Source organism: Miniopterus schreibersii (genome assembly GCF_964146895.1).
Source record: "Miniopterus schreibersii genome assembly, chromosome: 13".
Taxonomy (NCBI): Eukaryota; Metazoa; Chordata; class Mammalia; order Chiroptera; family Miniopteridae; genus Miniopterus; species Miniopterus schreibersii.
In genome coordinates this window covers 54,421,343-54,441,821 of record NC_138113.1, presented here as the reverse complement: position 1 = coordinate 54,441,821, position 20,479 = coordinate 54,421,343, and the positions used below count along the sequence as shown (strand labels likewise).

The window sequence follows — 20,479 nt, the reverse complement described above, 5'->3', positions numbered from 1 at the left end:
ATAAAGAATGACACTGTGGTGGATTTCCTGTGTTCTATGTCCCATATATCCCAGACTGGAGGGGCCTCCAACTTGGAATCACCAACATGCATAAACAGACAAAGAGAAACACCTGGTTTCTGTGGCCAAAGGACGAGGAAGGGGACAGCCCAACAGGGACTCTGCAGTGAGACATTTACCCAGTGGTGTCACCGAGCCTGTTCTGCCCCCAGCAGCAGCCGTAGCAGAGATACAGGGACAGCTCACCGATGGGGGGGTGGGGTGGGGGGGGTGACCAGAGAACTGTCCAGGGTCCTGTCCACCCACAGGTCTATTATTCCTCCATCAGTCATACCATGTGGCCTAAGGAAGTGCCTTCCAACCCTTCATGTAGCACCAGAAGGCATCCAGTGGAAGCTCAGGTGGAGCTAGAAGACTAAAGCAGACAATATAGCATCACAAAGGCATATTACAAAACCACAGACCACAAAAGTAGACCAGAACCTTCATGCTAAAACCTAAATAAGGCCAAGTTTTTCTAGCTAGATCATTGATTTCACCTAATCAAAGGGAATTTTGCTGTTTAAAATATTTCTGGTGGTGCTTAATTTAATACTAGTCTCCACCATTAGTTGAGTTGATGGTTGGTTCAGATGTTTTAGTTCTTCTTGTTCTGTTGTTTTCACTTTAAAATGTGTGACTCACATCCTGAAACTACAGTGCATATGTTCTCTAGGAAATGAGTTAATCTTGGTTTGTTGGCTGTATCCAGCCTCACTGTACTCCCTCTATTGCAAATTTGGGCTGTTATGAGGATGTTTGTGCCTCAAAAAAAAACTAAGTCTAGTTCTTCTCTGATCTTTATTGGCTAAAATTTTGTCACCTTAGATCACAAATTGACAGCTGAGCAGTTTTTAATTCCATGGTGTAAGAAACTAGATTGGAGTCTTGAGCCTATAAACCAGGTTGTAGATTTATACTGAACTCTAAGAATCAACCAACTCATGTCCTAGTTCTGGCTCTGAACTCCTTCATCTTCTCTGTGATCTCTGAGATACTCTTAACCTTAAAAAAATCTGTCAAAACAATATTTCCCCTAGGTTGTTGAGATTAACTGTCTCCCCAGTCTGTTACCATCTGATAGTCCCATAAAAGGACCCTTCCCTGACCCTCTTTGCTGGAAGGTGGAGTGGGTTGCAGGGGGAGAGGGAAGTTTAGGGACATAGGATCACAGTATACTGGAGAGAGACGACTGGGGTTACAGAGCCACAGAGACATGTCTGGAGAAGTCAGGGAAGCCCATGAAATATAGTACTGTACACTCAAACTGACTGATTTTTGTTGTTGTTGAAACATAACATTCAGTAAAGTGCACACATCTTAAGTGGATTTTAAAATATTTCCTTATATACATACAGTTGACTCTTGATCAACATGGGTTTTAACTGTATGGGTCCATTTATATGTGGATTTTTTTCAATAAATGTTATAAGTGTATTTTATGATTTTCTTAACATTTTCTTTTAATTTTAAGAATACAGTATATAATACAACACACAAAATATGTGTTAATAGACTGTTTATATTGTTAGCAGGGCTTCCTGTCAACAGTAGGCTGTTAGTTAAGTTTTTGGGAGAGTCAAAAATTATACTTGGATTTTCTATTGCGTGGGAGTCAGTGCCCTTATCCCTGTGTTGATCAAGGGTCAACTGTGCTTGCGTAACTATCATCCAGATGAAAATGTAGAATATAAAGCTTTGCCAGTGTTTTTCATTGAGAAATCCTTTATTCCATTCACTGTTTAATGCAGTAGTTAAATACTGGCTTGACAGGTATTCATGCGCCTCTCTGTCTTGTGCTGAAATGTTGGCTGTTCTATAAAAACAACTCTTGAGCTTAATGACATTGATAGCCGTCATCAGCACGTGACATAGTTATGTATTTCTGAAGGGGAATGTTTCAACATAATAGGCCTTTGGGGTATGTAGGTGCAAGGAATAAGATGAGGAGGATGGCTGCAGTTTTGGAGAAAAAACTTCATGTCTTTAATGTGAGGTAGCGATTTTGAATCCCTCAAAAGCTGTTGCATAAAAAATAACCAAAGAAACAAGCCATGTGTAGAGTATGGACAGGAATACTACCTTTTAAAAACAAGGTTTAATCAAGGTATAATTGGTGTATGGTAAATGTACACATTTAAAGTGTACAATTTGAGTTTAGGCCCATGTTTACACCTGTGGAACTATCACCACAATAAAGACGATGAATGTATGCATTGTCCTAAAGTTTCTTTAGGACCCTTTGTAATCTCCCTCCCACAACCTCAGGCAACTACTCTTGTGCTCTCTGTCACTATAGATCAGTTTGCGTACTCTAATACTTTACATAAACAGAATCATATAAGTATATACTCTTTATCTGCCTTCTTTCACTCAGCATAATTATTTTGAAATTCATCCATGATGTTGAATGTTTCCATAGTTTCTTTTTAATGCTGAATAGTATTCCATTGTGTGGCTATACCACCATTTGTTTATCCATTTACTCATCAGTAGAAATTTGGGATGTTTCCTCTTTTGAGCTATTACAAATAAAGTTGCTTACAACATTCATGTACAAATATTTGCATGTTTCACTTTCTCTTGAATAAATACCTAAGAGTGGAATTCTGATCTATAGGTGTATGTTTAACCTTTCAGTAACTGGTAACCTGTTTTCTAAAGTGGTTACACCATTTTATATTCCCATCAGCAATGTGTTATAGTTCCAGTCCCTCCACATCCTTGCCAACACTTGGTATAGTAAGGATTTTAAATTTTAGTCGTTTCAGCGGGTATGTATTGGTGTCTCATTGTGTTTCTAATTTGCATTTACCTGAAGACTAAGGATCTTGTGCATCTTTTCATATGCTTTTGTTCCTGTGCCAGTCATACTGTCTTTGCTTAAGTGTTTGGTCAGATCTTTTGTGCATTTAAAAATTATATTGTTTATTATTATTTAGTTTTAAGAATTCTTTACATATTTTAGATGCAAATCCTTTATCAGGTAAATGTTTTCCAAATAGTTTCCCGTCTGTGGCTAGTACTTTTTACTTTTGTAGCGCTGTCTTTTGAAGATAAAATTAAAAAAAAATTTTTTTAAATAATGTCCAATTTTTCACTCATATATCATATATTGTGGTGGTAGTTCCACAGGTGTATACATGGGCCAAAACTCAAATTGTACACTTTAAATGTGTACAGTTTATCGTATATCAGTTATACCCTATCATGATTTTCTGCATCCTACTTAAGAAATATTTGCCAAACCTAAGGCCACTAAAATTTTTCCTAGGCTGATGTCTAGGCATTTCGGAGTTTAGCTTACATTAAGTTCTGTCATTCATTTCAAATTGATTTCTGTAAGTGTCGAGGTGTCAAGGTTCTTTTTTTTCTTTCCTATATGACTGCAATGGTACCAGTATTCTTTATTGAAAAGATTTTTTTCCCCTGATTGAATTGCCTTGGTTCCTTGGTCAAAATCCATTGACAATAAATGGGGGGGGGGTCTATTTCTAGATCTTTATTTTGGCCCATTTGTCTACTGCCTTTGTGTCAGTATTACAATGACTTGATTACTGTGGCTTTAAGTCTTAAAATCAGGCAGTATTGTCCTCTTTATTTCAAAATTATTCTTAATGTTTTGGGTCTTTTACTTTTCCATGTGCATATTTTAGAATCATCTTGTAAATTTCTATCAAAAAGCCTGCTGAGATTTTGATGAGGATTGATTGACTATCTAGATCAGTTTGGGGAGAACTGGTTTCTTAGCAATATCGAGGATTTTGGAGTTTTTTTAATTTAAGTGTATCTTTATTTAGGTATTCTTTAGTTTCTCCCAGCCATGTTTTGTCAAATATACCACTTGGTAGGTATTTCATATATTTTGATGCTATTAAAAGTAGTTTTCAATTTTAGTTTCCAGTTGTTTCTTGGTGGTGTTAGAAATTCAGTTGATTTTTGTGTGTTGCCCTTGTATCCTGTCACTTTGCTGATCTTGCTTTTATTTACTTATTTTCTGGCTGGAACCTTTACTGTTTCAAAAATCAGCATTCTATGTAACTTGAGATAGTTAGAATCAACCTTGCTTTTATTCTAGTAGACTTTTTGTAGATTTCTGAGGATTTTCTACATTGAAGATAATGATATCTATGAGTAAAGACAATTTTATTTTCTCTTTTCCAATCTACATGCTTTTATGTCTTTTTCTTGCCTTCTTGCATTGGCTAAGACTTTCAATATGACATTAAATAGGAATGCTGATGGGGAACATCCTTAGCTTGTTCTGCTCTTAGAGCAAAGTATTTTGTTTTTCACCATTTATTTTGTTGTTAGTTGTGTCTTTTATACATGGCTTTTATCAACTTAAATAAGTTCCTTTTGTTCCTACTTTGTCAATATCTTTTTATCAAGGGAGGATGGTGGGATTTTATCAAATGCTTTTCCTGTTTTTGTTAGGTTGGATTACATTATTTTTTTAAAATGTTAAACCAATATTGCATTCCTGGGATAAATCCCACTTGGTTATGATGTGTTGATACTTTTTATACATTAATGGATTACATTTGCTGAAATTTTAATAGGAATTTTTGCATCTATAATAATGAAGGATATTGGTCTGTAGTTCTTTTCTTTTAATGTCTTTGTTTTTGGTTAGCAGAGGAATGCTGGCTTCATTAAATGAGACAGAAAGTTTCTCCTTTTTTATATTCTGGCAGAGTTGATTGGATTGTGTGTGGGGTTTTAATATTTGAAAAATTTGTCATTTAATCCATCTGGGCCTAGAGTTTGCTTTATGAGATTTTTAACTACAAAATAATTTCTTTAATACATGTAGGGCTATTCAAGTTAACTATTTTTTCTTGACTTATCTTTGGCATTTTGAGTCTTTGACACAATTCATTCATCTCATAATCTGAATTGTTGACTATATTAACAAAGTAGTTAATGATATTCCTTTATTAATCTTCTTATATCTATAGAAAATGTAGTCCTGTCAGCTTCTCATTTCTTAATGTTTTCTGTGACCTCTCTTTACTGACTAGTCTGGCTAGAGGCTTATCAGTTTTATTCATCTTCTTAAACAAAAAGCTTTTGCTTTTTTCCCCTCTCTGTCTTCTATTGTATGTTTTATTGATTTATATTCTTTATTATTTTTCTTCTATTTTAGGTTTAATTTGCTCTTCATTTTCTAGTTTCTTACATTGGTCATTTCTTAGGGCATGTGGAATAAAAGCTATATTGATAAAATATGGATGATTACCTAATATTTAGAATGTGATGTTGTATGTTACACACATATATGCGGTACAGATATTGCATATACACATTGTCTTATAATGTGTGATTACATATTGGAAACACACAAGATAAAAACCCTGCACAATAGCTGAGTCAACATACCATTTTAAATGACTACCACTGGAGTCACAGACACTTTGGCAGTTTATGATTCTTATCACAGTTAATCTGTGGAAGCAATTTGGATACCGAATACCTCTGTAACCAGTATTTCCACCATAACTAAGTAAGGAGGTTTACTATAGCTTGACAGAAGGCTTTTAGAAAGAGTATGTTTAAACAGTCACATTTTCGTAAGTTGCAAGATGGTTTTCTTTCTTGTAAACTTTGAGATATTTTCAAACTTTGAGAAAATTTCTAAGAATCAAAATAGAATAAAAAACACGTTTTTACCCAGATTGACTTATTGTTGACAGTTTGCCCCATTTGCGTTATCATTTGCTTTTGGTTCTCCCTGCCCCCACATGTACACACTAACAAAAGACTTTCTATAGTGAAAGGACTATTAAGGTTAAAACTCTTCTGGAGTAGAGGTACATTTTATCTCATAGTTACAAAGTATTTAAAGTGTCATTCAGGCAACCTTCTAAAAGATTTAGAGAATAGAAAACAAAACCATGTACTGTCATTTTTTGTTTATTTTAAAACATTGAGATATAATTCCCATATCATAAATTCATCTTTTTAAAGTATATACAGTTGAGTGGTTTTTTTAGTATAGATTTGTGCACCCATCACCACCTTCTAATTTCAAAACATTTCCATCACCCCAAAACGAAACCTCCTACGCATTAGCAGTCACGCTCCATTTCTTCCCAGCAGCCAGTAGCAACTGAAAGCACATTAAACTTTCATTTCTGTGGATTTCTCTATTCTGGACATTTTATGTAAATAGAATAATAAAATCTGTGGTCTTTTGTGTCTGGCTTTTTCCACTTTGCACTATGTTTTCAAGGTTCATCAATGTTGTATCATTCTTTTTTGTGGCTGAGAAATCTACTCCATCATAAGGATTCACACATGTTGTTTATCAGTCAGCAGTCAATGGACATTTGGGTTTTTCTACTTTTTGGCTATTATGAATAATACTGCTATCAACATTTTAAAATAAGTTGTAGTTTGCACATGTTTTCAGTTCTTTTACGTATATACTTGAGTGGAATTGGTATGTCTGTGGTATCTCTGTTTTTACCTTCTTGAGTTTTTCCATAGTGGTTGCTTCATTTTTTACTCCCACCCGTGACTGATAGGTTACCAGTTTCTTCACATCCTCACCAGTGCTTATTGTTTACCTTTTTCATTTTATTGTAGCCATTCTAGCATGTGTGAAGTGGTGATATCTTTGTTTTGATTTGCATTTCTCTGAGTACAGATCTTCAGTGTCTTTTTATGTGTTTGTTGTCTGTATATCGTCTTCGGAGAAATGTTTATTCAGATCCCTTGTACATTATTTTGATTGGGGTATTTATTTGTCTTTTTAAAAATTGAGTTCTAAGAGTTTGCTCTATATATTCTATGGACATACCTCTTAACCAATATATCATTTGCAAAAATTCTGCTATTCTGTGGGTTTTCTTTTCACTTTCTAGATAGTGCCATTTGAAACACAAAGTTTTTTATTTTGATGAAGTCCAATTTATCTATTTTTTTTCTTTGATTGCTTATCCTATTTGAGACACATTGCCTAATCCAAAGTTACAAAGATTTACACCTAGTAACCTTCTAAACATAGTTTAAACTCTGACGCTGAGGTCTTCAGTCCATTTTGAGTTAATTTTTGCGTATGGTGTGAGGTAAGGTCCCACTTCATTTTTTTGCATGCAGATATCCAGTTATCCCAGCACCATTTGTTGAAAAGATTATCCTTTCCTTTGAATTGTCTTGGCACTCTTGTCAAAAATCAGTTGACCATAAATAAATGTGAAGGTTTCTTTCAGGACTCTCAGTTCTATTGATTTATACATCTATATTTATTTTAATACCACACTGTCTTGATTAGTGTAGCTTTGTAGAAAGTTTTGAAGCTTGGAAGTGAGAGTCCCCCCTCTGTTCCTTTTCAAGATTGTTTTGACTATTCTGGGTTTCTTGCATTTTCTCAAGAATTTTGGGATCTATTTGTCAATTTGGAAAAAAGCAAAGGGATTTTGATAAGGATTGCATTGAATCTAAGATTAATTTGGGGAGTATTGCAGTTTTAATATTGATAACTTTTCCAACCTATGAACACCAGATGTCTTTTCCTTTATTTAGGTCTTCTTTAATTTCTTTCAGAAATGCTTTGCCATTTTTGGTTTTTTTTTATTTATTGATTTTAGAGAGAGAGGGAAAGAAGGAGAGGAGGAGGAGAGAAGAGAGAGAGAGATAAATTTGTTTTTCCACTTATTTATGCATTCACTAGTTAATTCTTGTATGTGCCCTGACCAGGGATTGAACCCGAAACCTTGGTATAATAGACGATGGTCTAACCAACTGAGCTACCTGGCCAGGGTAGATGCTTTGTAGTTTAAAGTATACTCGTCTTACATTTGGTCATGGAATATCCTTTGCATATGCTGCAGGATATAGGTTGCTTGGATCTTGTTGAAGACTTGATATCCATATTTAGAAGAGATATGGACCTGTCGTTTCCTTTTCTTGTGATAACTTTATCTGAGTTTGGTGTCAGTATTAGGGCCTCATAGAATAAGTTTCGAAGTGTTTTCCCTTCATTATTTTTTGTAAGAGTTTGTAAAGCATTAGTGTTAATCCTTTTTTAAATATTTGTTAGAATTCACCAGTGAAACCATCTGTCCCTAGGCTTTTCTTTATGGGAGGATTTTTGATTACTAATTCAGTCTTGTTATTGGTCTATTCAGATTTTCTATTTATTGTTGAGTTAATTTCCTGTTTCTGGTTATTTGTCCATTTCATGTAGACTCTGATTTATTGGTGTACAGTTTCTCCTAGTTATCCTCTCATTCCTTTTACTCATAAGGTTGGTAAATCCCTTTTATCATTGTAAGATTAGTTCCTTGTTTCATTTATGAATTTTTTCAGCATTCCTAAAGTTTGTCAATTTTGTTGATCTTTTTCAAGGAACCAAATTTTTGTTTGATGAATTTTCTCTGTTTTCTGTTCTCAATTTCATTTCTACTCTAACTTGTATTATTTCCTTCTTTCTACTTGCTTTGTGTTTAGTTTGCTCCTCTTTTTCTGTTTCTTAAAATGATAGGTTAGGTTATTAATTTGAGATCTTTGTTTCTTTTAAATATAAGCATGTACAGCTATAAATTATCTCCTAACACTTCTTTCATTGCATCTTATAAGTTATGGTATATGTGGTTTTGTTTTTATTACAAAATATTTTCTAATTTTCCTTTTGATTTCTTATTTGACATATTGGTTATTTAGGACTGTGTTTTTAATTTCCACATATTTTTTATTTCCCTCTATAATTGATTTGTAATTTAGAACATGCTTTGTATGATTTCACTCCCTTTAAAGTGTTTGGAGCTTGTTTTATAGCCTAACATATTGTGTGTGTTGGAGAATGTTTCATGTGCACTTGAGCAGAATGTATATTCTATTATTGGAGTGTTCTATAGATGATGGTAGGTCTAATTGGTTCCTAGTGTTGTTCAAGTTTATTATTATTTCATTGTTGATATTTTGCCTAGTTTTTCTATCCATTTTTGAAGGTGGGATATTGAATTCTCCAAGTATTTTTGTTGAATTTCTTGTTTCTCCTTACATTTCTGTCAGTTTTTGTTTTCTTACATTTTGGAGCTCTCTTGTTAGGTGCATATATGTTTCTAATTGTTATGTCTTTGTGATAGGTTGATCCCTTTATCATTATGAAATGTCTCCTGTCTCTATTAATACTTTTTGTTAAGTCTTTTATTTTTAAATGATTGTCCGGGCCATTACAATTAACAGGTTAATATATAAGTCTTGTTAAAACTAATACTACTTTTCAAAAATATATGTATATATCTTTACTGATTTCAGAGAGAGGAAAGGAGAGAAGGAGAGAGAGATAAAAACATTAGTGATGAGAGAGTCATTGATCAGCTGCCTCCTGCATGCCCCCCACTGGGGATCGAACCCACAACTTGGGCATGTGCCCTGAACGGAAATCAAACTGCAGTCTTCTGGATCCTAGGCTGATGCTCAACCACTGAGCCACGCTGGCCAGGCAATACCACTATTCTTCAAATATTTTTTCCTGTCCCTTTTCCTCTCCTGTTCTTCTGGGACACCAGTTGTCAAATGTTAGTACTCTTGATGGTATCTCATAGGTCACTGAGGATTTGTTCATTTTTAAATCGTTTTTTATTTATTTATTTTTGTTTCTCATACCAGATAATCTCAATCTATTTTCACATTTGCTGATTCTTTCTTCCATATTGTTGAAATATGCTGTTGAGTACCTTTGGTGAATTTTTTTACTTTAGTTATTGTACTTTGTCATTTCTTTACATTTCTTATACTTCATTAAAAATTGGGGAATTCCAGTATTTGTACTTTTTTATTGGGTTTCTTTCATACATCCTTTGTACTTTTAATGTGGGAAGAAGGTAAATTAGATGTATATTACATCTTTCAGATAAGAAAATTAGCGAGTGAAGAAATAAAGTTTCAGTAATAAAGTATCTTTATAGATAGAGGGGTCCGTACAAAACTAGCTTAGAATGTTTAAAAATTTTTGTTACTGAGCCTTTTGCTGAAACACAACCATGAGCAAATATAACTATGAAAGGGATATTAATACCATTAATGTTGATTAATTTTGAAATAATAATGTCATTATTTTAACCAGTGTTTCTTATCTTTCAGTTTTCAGACTTTGTCCTAGGCATAGATGACAAGCAAACCGGGAACTAGTTACAGATTGTGATAAGAGTTAAAATAGGGCATATGGTAGAGGATAACAGGAAGCTGATTGGAGCAGTCACAGGCCTCTCGGGTGGCTTTGAGGCTGACACAGAGAAGAAAACACCAGGAGGAAAGGATTTCAGGCAAGGTGGCTCTTTGACACAGGATTTGGGGACCCTTTCAAGTCCTGCTTGTGTGGCCTTTTTTTAATTTTATTTTTGTTTAAAATATTACAGATGTCCCTTTTTCTCCCCAGTGACCTGTTACACCCTGTCCCTTCCCCCTCCCCAGTCCCTCTCCCCACCATTGTGCGTGTCCTTGAGTTGTGCATAGATGCATATAAATTCTTGGTTACTCTCTCCCCCTCCACCCACCCGCCCTCCTCCATCCCTCTGACATTCGACAGTCTGATCCATGCTTCCATATCATTGAATCTATTTCTGTTCATCAGTTTATTAAGTTCTTTAGATTCCATGTATAAGCGAGATCATGTGATATTTGTCTTTTGCTGCCTGGCTCATTTCACTTAGCATAATATTCTGCAGATCCATTCATACTGTCCAGAGAGCACTAGATTCTTCTTTACAGCTGCGTAGTATTCCATGGTGTAAATGTCCCACAGCTTTTTTATCCACTCATCTACTGATGGGCACTTGGGCTGTTTCCAGATCTTAGCTATTGTAAACTGTGCTGCTATGAACATCGGGGTACCTTTTCTTTAATCTGGTTTTTAAAAAAATGACTGATTTAACCTCCCCTTGTAGGTGAAGAGACTGAAGCTACAAAATTAAGGACTTGATGGTGACAGCCTGGAATCTTAATGCCTTGTACACACTCATGTATATCTAATGGGTTATTTACAACATATATTATTTCAGGAATTACTGTAAAAGATGTATGAAAACAAGCAGGTTGTATCTAGTCATCAGTCGCAATATTCAGGAAAAAAAATCTCTAGAAGAAAAAAATTATAGTAAAGTTTGCCTTTAAAGTAAAGGGTTTTTACTTTTATAAATGTCATTCTTTACTAAATGAAGTAGGCAAGTAGGAAATAAACTTAAGAACTTCTGTTTTGAAAGTGAGTCATTAAACAACTGACACATTGAGATTTTTACACTGAATATAATTAGCTTTGTTACTCAGGCATCATAGTGATGAGGGTGGATATGAGGAGCTTAAGGTAGATCTTACTGAGCCTAGCTTTATAGAGTAAATACCAATAGAATCATAAAAGCTAGAAATAGAAATCTCTTTTGTTTATTATATATACCCTCCTTTTCTCACTTGTTATTGGAAATAATATATGCCTAATTTTAAAAATTAGGTTGCTTGAAGGTGCTGTTAGTCCTAAGCATTAATATCCCATTTACTTTTTCTTTTAATTTTCACCTGAGGATATGTTTTTATTGATTTTAGAGAGAGAGAGAAAAACATCGATCGGTTGCCTCCCTCCTGTACACTCCCCAACTGGGGAATGAACCCACAACCTAGGTATGTGCTCTAGCTGAGAATTGAACCTGCAACCTTTTGGTGTATGAGGACAGCATTCTTACCAACTGAGCCACCCTGCCAGGGCTGTCACATTTACTTTGAAAGTAAAAATAGTGATGGGTTTAGAAGCATAGATTCTGGGGCCCCATTGCTGAACTTTATAGTCCATCTCTAGCTACTTTCTTTGCTGAGTGACCTGGAACGTAATCTCACTGTGCCAATTTATATGAAATCTGTAATGTCTACGTCACAGTATTAATTTGAAGTTTAATATAGCATAGTGATCAATGATTATTAGATGTTATTTTTATTTCTGTTATATCCGGTTGCTGCTTGAATTGGGAAACATTGGGACAGTTTGGGATTCATTTCAAGTATAAAATTAGGGGGAAAATTCTTGGGAGAGGAAGTAGCTATTAGTTGTGGTTTCAAATCCAGAGAGGTAGAGATGGGGGAATTTGACTTGCTTTGGTTACTTTTTTATTTAACACATTAAATGATTAAGTATATATCTAGTGTAAGTGCTGTTTTTCTAGGCATCTAATTTAAAGTTATTGTAATTGATCATCACTGCAATATATCCTAAGTCGTTTCATGCCAGATTTGAATTCTGTTCATTTCTACACCTTTTAAGGAAAGCTGATGATGTGTAACATAATATTTTCCTTTTAGGACTTTATAAATCAGCTGCTACTATGTTTTTCAACTGAGGTACTTGATGTTGTTTTAAAAGCTTTTAATTAAAAATACTATACACTCAAATTATATTACTGCCTTTATTTAGTTCTTATCAGTTAGATAAAAGTTGATCTTCTAGCTTGACTTATGTGATGATAGCAGCCACCAAATAAAGTATGTTTCCAGTACTTTCTTGGCAGTTTTCTCTATTAACTAAATGGACGGTTTCTAACTAGGAACTCCTACTTTTTGTCTCTTACATTGAGAGCATCTGGCTAGTCAATTAATTCTTGTTAGTTCCTTGTGTTCTTACATCGATAAATCTGTCTTCAACAGGAGCATAACAAAAATAGATTTTCTGGATTATATGAAATTTCAGTTTATGTTAAGAGGTGAGGAAGGGGATAAGAAATGGGTGAGCTGGGCAGAACCTTCTACACTCACAAGTCCTTTTTTCTGAACAGCTTATCACTTTCTGTAGAGACATTCTTATGTGCTCTAGATGTACCCTGTGTCACTAATCCTGTTGGATTCATTAGCTCTGATCTCAGGTTTGAAATTCAGCTACAAGCTAGAACTAGAGGCAACAACTAGAAAGAGGTCATTTGCACCAGGAAGTGCAAATACCAACTTATACCTGAGCAAAAAGGTGGGATTTCCTCCATGCTCTCAATATTCATTGAATGTTACCTGTATACTAAGAACTGGTGGGGAATGAACAGAAGTAGAACAGGTTGTATGGAGAAGAGACTGTTTTATGATGTGACCACTGCTGGATCCACAAAACTAGAGTTAGGCCAGAACAGAGAGTGCTTCCCATAAATTCCCTCAGAAACTGTCTGTTCCACCCCTCCCTTTTGCTCCAGGCTTGCTGGTTCCTGGAACTGCCTTTGCTGTGCCCCAGACAAGCTCTAAGGTGGTGTTTCCTTACCTGGGGCCTGTCTTGCCTCAGTGTCCCTATCCATCCTGCCCTGTTCTATATAACTCCACCTGCTACAGAGGCAGAAAATAATCATGTTCTCTTGTCCACCCAAGACACTCCTCATATGTAACTTCCCTTAATAAACTCTTGATGTAATGATGGACTGTCAGCTTCTTTCTCTAGTCTCTCAGCACCGGGAAATGTACCAGCCCCGGGAAATTTTGGCACTGTGGTTAAAGAGAAACACAAGAAATGGAGGACATGGGTTTCCCAAAGTAACATCAAGATGTGATTACTAGAATGAGGGGAAAATGATGCTCACCAGGCAGGAAAACACCACTCAGTTATGTAAAGTAATCTGATTAGCTGGTATCTCACTCTGCTGCTTGACTTTCAGCTTTAGCCATACTAGAAAAGCCAGGTACTGGGGATTAGCAAGCTTCTTTCCCGAATGGCCAAAAACCAATGAAGAGGAGTCATTGAATGCCATAGTAAACCAAATGAGATGCCATTGTTTTGTGGTTTTTTTAAAATTAACTTTTTAGAACAATCTAAGTTTTATATAAACGTTTCAAAGATAGTACTGTGTTCCTGTATACCCCCTACCCAGTTTTCCCTATTATTAACATCTTACATTAATGTGGTACTTTTTTTACAATTAATGAACCAGTATTAATACATTATTGTTAAGTGAACCTCATATTTTACTTAGATTTCTTTAGCTTTTACCTTATTTTCTTTTTCTTTTCTAGGATCCCATCCAAGATACCTCATTACATTTAGTAGTCATGTCCCCTGAGATTCCTCTGGGCTGTAACAGTTTCTCAAACTTTTCTTGTTTTTTATGACCTTGACAGTTTTCAGAAATGCTGGTCAGGTACTTTGTAGAATGTCCCTCAGTGAGAGTTGTCTGGTGTTTTTCTCATGATGAGACTGGGGCTAAGTGATTTTGGGAGGAAGACCACAGAGATAAAAGTGCCATTCTTATTATACATCATATCAAGGGTACATACTATCAACATGACTCTTCACTCTGGAAATTGACCTTGACCATCTAACTGAGGTACCGTTTGTCAGGTTTCTCCATCGTGAATTTACTGCTTTTTTTCCTCCTCTGTGTACCATTTCCTTTGGAAAGAAGTCACTGTGTGCATCTCAAGATTAAGGAGTGGGTAGTTACACTCCACCATCTAGGTAGAAGAGTTTCTGTGTAAATTATTTAGAATTCTTTTGTCTAGGAGTTTTGTGTCTTCTCCCCCACTTTTTATTTGGTCACTCACATATCAATATGGACTCACGGATATTTTATGCTCTGGGTGATAACCTAATACTGCTTGATTTCGTTGCTCAGGCTGTTTTAGCTCTGGCTCCTCCTGTTCCCTTACATCCCTTTGACATATTCCCATCAGTGTTGTGTTTTGTTTTTAGCACTTTCTCACTTTCTGGCACCGCAAGATGCTCCAGTTTCCTCTTGTATTTTTCCTACCGTAGCCCTAGATTCAGCTACCTCTCCAGGAAGCCTTGGTTCCTTTTGTCGGAGGATGGTATTAGAAACCAATACCTGGGTGCTAAGTGTGCTCTTTGCTGCTGGCACATAATTGTTTCTAGGCCTTCTCCACTGACAGAGCCAGGAAACTTATGTGTGTATACTAACCTGTATATATACACATCCATAAACTTCTGTGTGTAACCATCTGTATCTGTATTAAGCTAAACACGAGTCCATACTGATGTTGCCAACTCTAACCCATTAATTACCATGTAGATCATTCTAGCCTCCTTCCCTTGCTTTTGTATAAACTCTTATTCCAACAGTGAGCAATCTTAACTCCCACCATCTATCATCCATGTACTTAATTGTTCAATTCTAGTATACATGTATCAGCATCAGAATTATTAACCCAATTATAACCCCTGTGGGAAATAACTTTATCAGCTAGAGTTCAGTGCTTATGTACTTTTGCTTACAGATTCCACTAATCTGTAGTCTTACATATTCCACTAATTTCCAAGTTACTTATATTAGCACCTTTCTCCACTCAACCCCCCTTTAGTGAGTTGGTTTCATACTCATACATTTATAATATAGTGAAATTGATTTGTCACTTTCTGCATTTCATCATGGGATCCCCTGATCCCCTAAATGATTTTTTTTTAAATCATCACCCAAGGATATTTATTGATTTGAGAGAGAGAGAGAGAAAGAGAGAAACATCGATCAGCTGCCTCCTGTACGCTCCCTGCCTGGGGATTGAACCTGCAAACTGGATATGTGTCCAGACTGGGAATTGAACCTGCCACCTTTTGGTGTCTGGGGTGATGCTCCAACCAACTGAGCCACACTGGCCAAGACCTAAAGATTTTTAAAAATTGCATACATTAGGTTCACTGTTTGTCCCGTAGAGTTCTGTTTTGACAAATGCATAGTGTCATGTATCTACATTACAATATCATACAGAATACTGTAGTTTCACTGCCCTGAAAAATTTGCTGTGCTCACTTTTTCAACCTTTTCTTTCTCCCCCCAAATCCCTAGCAACCACTGACCTTTTTATCATCTCTATAGTATTGCCTTATCCATAATGTCATATACTTGGAATTGTACAGTATGTGTGTAGCCTTTTCTTTTACTTCTTATCACCAAATAGTAGTCCGTTGTATGGATGTACTACAGTTTGTCTGTCTAGTCACCTGTTGAAGGACATCTTGATTGTGTCCAGTTGTGGTGATTATAAATAAAGCTGCTGTAAAGAATTTCATGTAGACTTTTATGGACATACGTTTTCAAGTCAGTTGGGTAAATACCTAAGAGCACACTTGCTGGATTGTGTGGTGAAAGTATGCTGGCTTTGTATCTTGGCTTCTCATCGTATTCACTTTCTTGGAACAGAATAATCGCCTTTTGCCATTTTCCTCTCCCACTCCCCTACCAAGTCTGTTTTAACTACTGATCCCAGGTCATATCACCCCTATAAAAGAGCAGATGATATAAAATGCCAGCTTACTACTTCGGGGGAAAATACAGTCCTGTAGTGATCTTTGCTCTGTAGTTATGATATTTCCAATAATCTATCAATGAAAATAATCAGCTGTATCTAGTCAAATATGACTATTTTGTGCTTTCTGGCAGTATAGTAGGAATAGATATTTTGCAAGTGGTTTACACTGCCTGTAGTTTGTTTAAAGCTAGTTGCTAATTGGGTTGTATTATTTTAAAGCATTCCATTGTTGTTAAAACCCTTAGTATTAGTTGTATTTTCCTCTTTAACTGTCACCATCACTGCAGTATATTTTTAAAATATAAAAAGTGTAGCAACTTTAAGTTGAAAAGATTTAAAATCAAGTTTATGTTTCTTTAAGTGATAGTTTGTTTTGTTTCCTTCACAGCATTTATTCAGTCGGAGAGCATAATAGAAGTGCTGCGTTTTGATGATGGAGGGCTACTACAGGTAATTGTATTTTAAATTAAAGAATTATCTCAGTGTCAAGCCTTGAATAATATCTGATTATTATTTTTCTTTTAAATATGTAGCTGCCTTCTGTGAAATATATATTTATGAGCTTTATGTGAAGAAAGGTCAGTAGAATCCTTGGTAATAATAAAACCTCCTTAGTTATGTGAATTATCTTTTAAATTAAATATTTCTGGGAGATTTTGGGTGGGGGTGAGTCAGATCAGGAGCTATGGGATATGTGTGAGTTCTTCGAGGATGGAGCCAGTGAGTGAAGCGCTGAATTCGATGTTGGCCCTCCAAAAATTTATCTGGACAAGAACTTCTCTAGAGAATGTAAGTCCTATAGATTTACATCTGTATCATCTTTCCACTTGCCATCCTCAGCCCATCTTTAAATATGTTTTACATAAAATTAGAAAGTATAATCTGATAAAATCCTGTCCTTTCAGACCTAGCTCAGATCACACCCCCCCCCCCAAGCTTTATTCAAATTCTATGCTTATCTTACAGTACTTCCCACCTTGTAATGATAGCATTTGTTTTTAAGTACCTTGTTATTTGGCAGCATAACTGATAATTTTTTGTTCATTTTATATTTAAGGGAGACCAAATTTTAGATTAAGAAAGTTGCCTGAGATCCCATGACTTTGTGGTAGTGGGACTGGTATTAGAATCCTGGTCTTCTCATTCTGCGTGTGATTATTAGTCTCTATATTACATGATGCCTATGATGTATTTGTTTACTTGTATATAACTAAATACATGACTTAAATAGTGCTGAATTTCCTATAGTTTGTGATAAAGGCAGGAAAGTAAAAATTTTAAAAGTTAGATTAAAACTCTATAGAGAAATGATTCTTCTAGAAACCTGGAATAAGATTTCTCTTTGAATTTTTTTTTTTTAATCGTCACCTGAGGATATTTTTTTCCATTGCTTTTCAGAGAGAGTGGAAGGGGAGGAGAGAGAGAGAAACTTAGATGTGAGAGAGACACATCGATTGGTTGCCTCCCATACATGTCCCGACCAGGGCCAGGGATCGAGCCTGCAACTGAGGTATGTGCCCTTGGCTGGAATTGAATCTGAGACCCTTCAGTCTGCAGGCCAAAGCTCTAACCATTGAGCAAAACCAACTGGGGTTCTCTTTGAATTTGAGCACGAATTTAGATTTCAGACACTAAAGCAAACAGAGCAAGATTACAAATGATGCTTTTTAAGGTTTATTTTCCTCTGGCAATGGAGCAATTAAGTATTCTTGACAATACTTTTATTGGTTCCAAATTTTTAAATAAATGTATCATTTTTACCTTTACATAAGAGATGTTGAGAAACACAGCAGGTGGTGGCTGCGTGGTACTTGCAGAAAGTATTTTTATGGCTTTTTATATTTTAAAACAATATAATATAATCTCTAATTTTGTGATGTCTTCTTACTAGAAAATGATTTTAGTCTTTTTCCCCCCTAGTTCTTTAATCTGTTACAAGGTGAGAACTTGTAGAACCTATAGGGATGACTGTTTTAAATAATTCCCTTTAGCTGTTTGTTTGCAGGATTTAGATGGCAGGCAAATCAGGGCTGAATTTCTGGGAAATTCCTGAGAATTTTGATTAAGGGAGGATCTATGTCCTTTAGGAACTAAACATCTAGACTGCAAGTTGATTGTTCGTTTTGAAAATTCTGGAGCCTGATTTGTATTTTTGCTAGGGGAGACTGTCAATCCATATCTAAGTGAACTTGATTGTGGAAGAGCTTGTGGACCGGGATGTGGTTTACTTATACTCTGGGTCTGCAGAAATGCTTGGACAAGAGCTTGTTGAGAGCAGGTGGTACCAACTGGTTACCTCAGCTACAGTGAAACCTCACTGAGACTCCTGCAGAATGCCCAGTGTTAAGATGGTATATGAAGTGTATTATATATCCCTAAGTAGCAGACTATAAGACCCTTTTGAATAGATGTATAAAAATTGTTCATTTTAATGTTGAAAGATGTTTCCTAGCAACAGTTTTGATTTTGACGTAATGTCATTCTTTTTAACACTAATTTTCCAATAGGTTTAACTATTTCTTAACACCAGGTTTCTTATAGTATGATTAGAACAAAGTATGTACATGTAGCCTTTCTGTGGCAGAATATGTATCAGGTTTCTCCAAATTAAAAAAGCAGGGAAAGGGTCAAAGCAACAGCTCTGTTTTACATTATTTAAAAATGAGAATTTTGCCTGAGAGCATTCTTTCCCAGATCCTGGAATTTATGTTACATTCATGTGACTTGACTTACAGTAATTTTTTTAGTCCTAAAAATTAGTTGATGATAAGTTAGTAAAAATTGCCAAAACTCATAAAAAATTTGCTACAAAGATTAGAATTACTTTGATTTATTTTTTAAAGATAAGAAAATGGGTCTCATTGAAGTTAAGTAATTTGCTCAATACTGAGATGAAAGTACCCTGCCTGTTTTGTTTCAGAGCTCTTTGCACAGCACAATGCCTATGCAGTTCTCGAACACATTCCATGGGTTACCACTGGTAATATTAGTTATGGTTAGACACAGTAGGAATGCTCCTAGGCCATGTGTTTTGTACTAGGTGCTCTGTCCATTGTATTACCCACTTGGCAAGGCTACTGAGATTTGGAGTATAGAATATATAAAGATAAATAGTTCCTAAGATGAACACAGAAGAAATGTGCATTAAGACTCATCACCAGAGGAGTGCCTAAAACTGTTATTACAATGCTAACTGATCCAAGTGACTGGCTCTTCCTGAATTGTTCCTTTGAAAGATTGTAAGATTGAATTTAAAAAGATATTCTTTCACTTATAAGCATTAATCTGTTTTCTAATCTAACTTTTCTTATAAACAAATGAAGATAAAGCCCAAGGAAAAGGCTAGCTCTATATTTTTTCCCCACTATTCTGCCAGAATAATTAACAAAATTTTAAGACATTGGAAGGCAACTCCATAATGAGTTGAGCACATGCAGAGTTTAGTGTGCTCTTTTAAAGCTTATAAGAATTCATAATTTTGGCACCCAGCCGGGTGTGGCTCAGGAGTTGAGTGTCGAATTTATGATCCAGGAGATTGCAATTCAATTCCCAGTCGGGGCACATGCCCAAGTTGCGGACTCGATCCCCAGTGTGACGGGCATGCAGGAGGCAGCAGAGCAGTGACTCTCTCATCATTGATGTTTCTATCTCTCTCTTTCTCTCCCTTCCGCTCTCTCTGAAATCAATAAAGATATATTAAAAAAAAAAAAAAGAATTCATAATTCTGTGTTCTAACTTTGGTCGAAAAACAGTGGTTATAAATACTCTTCTGAGTGCTCATTGTATGTTCATTGATAGGAAACCCTGAGTAGAAGGCAGTGATAGCTAGAGAACTACCATTTTTGTAAGCACTTGTGAGAACTACTATTTTTGTGAGCATTTTTGTTGTGTCTTGGCAGTTTATTAAGCAAGTTTGATTCTGTTACTCTGCTGCCTGAGGGTTAACAGGGTTGCCTTAGAGATAAGAGGTAAATTCCTAATTGGTGTGCTTAGAAGTAGGCTGGTCTAAGAGGTCCTTTTATGCACACAGTAGATAACAAACTTTTGAAAGGCAATGAGAATCTTGAAAGCAGCAAGAGAGAAGGACTTACCACACACAAGGATTCCTCAACAAGATTGTCAACAGATTTTTCATCACGTACTCTGGAGACCAGAAGCCAGTAGGCCAATACATTCAAAGTTGTAAAAGAAAAAAACACACCTGTCAACCAAGAAT

The 20,479-nt window shown here is 35.7% G+C and overlaps 1 protein-coding gene across 1 annotated transcript in view; it reads left to right on the top strand.

Annotated features, from left to right (window-relative positions):
• TMEM131 (transmembrane protein 131) overlaps positions 1-20,479 on the top strand; it is a 181,294-nt gene that overhangs the window by 31,181 nt on the left and 129,634 nt on the right. Inside the window, exon 2 of the mRNA XM_081157292.1 lies at positions 16,652-16,713. Within this exon, the coding sequence (XP_081013418.1) occupies positions 16,652-16,713 (62 nt within the window). The remainder of the gene's footprint in view (positions 1-16,651; positions 16,714-20,479) is intronic.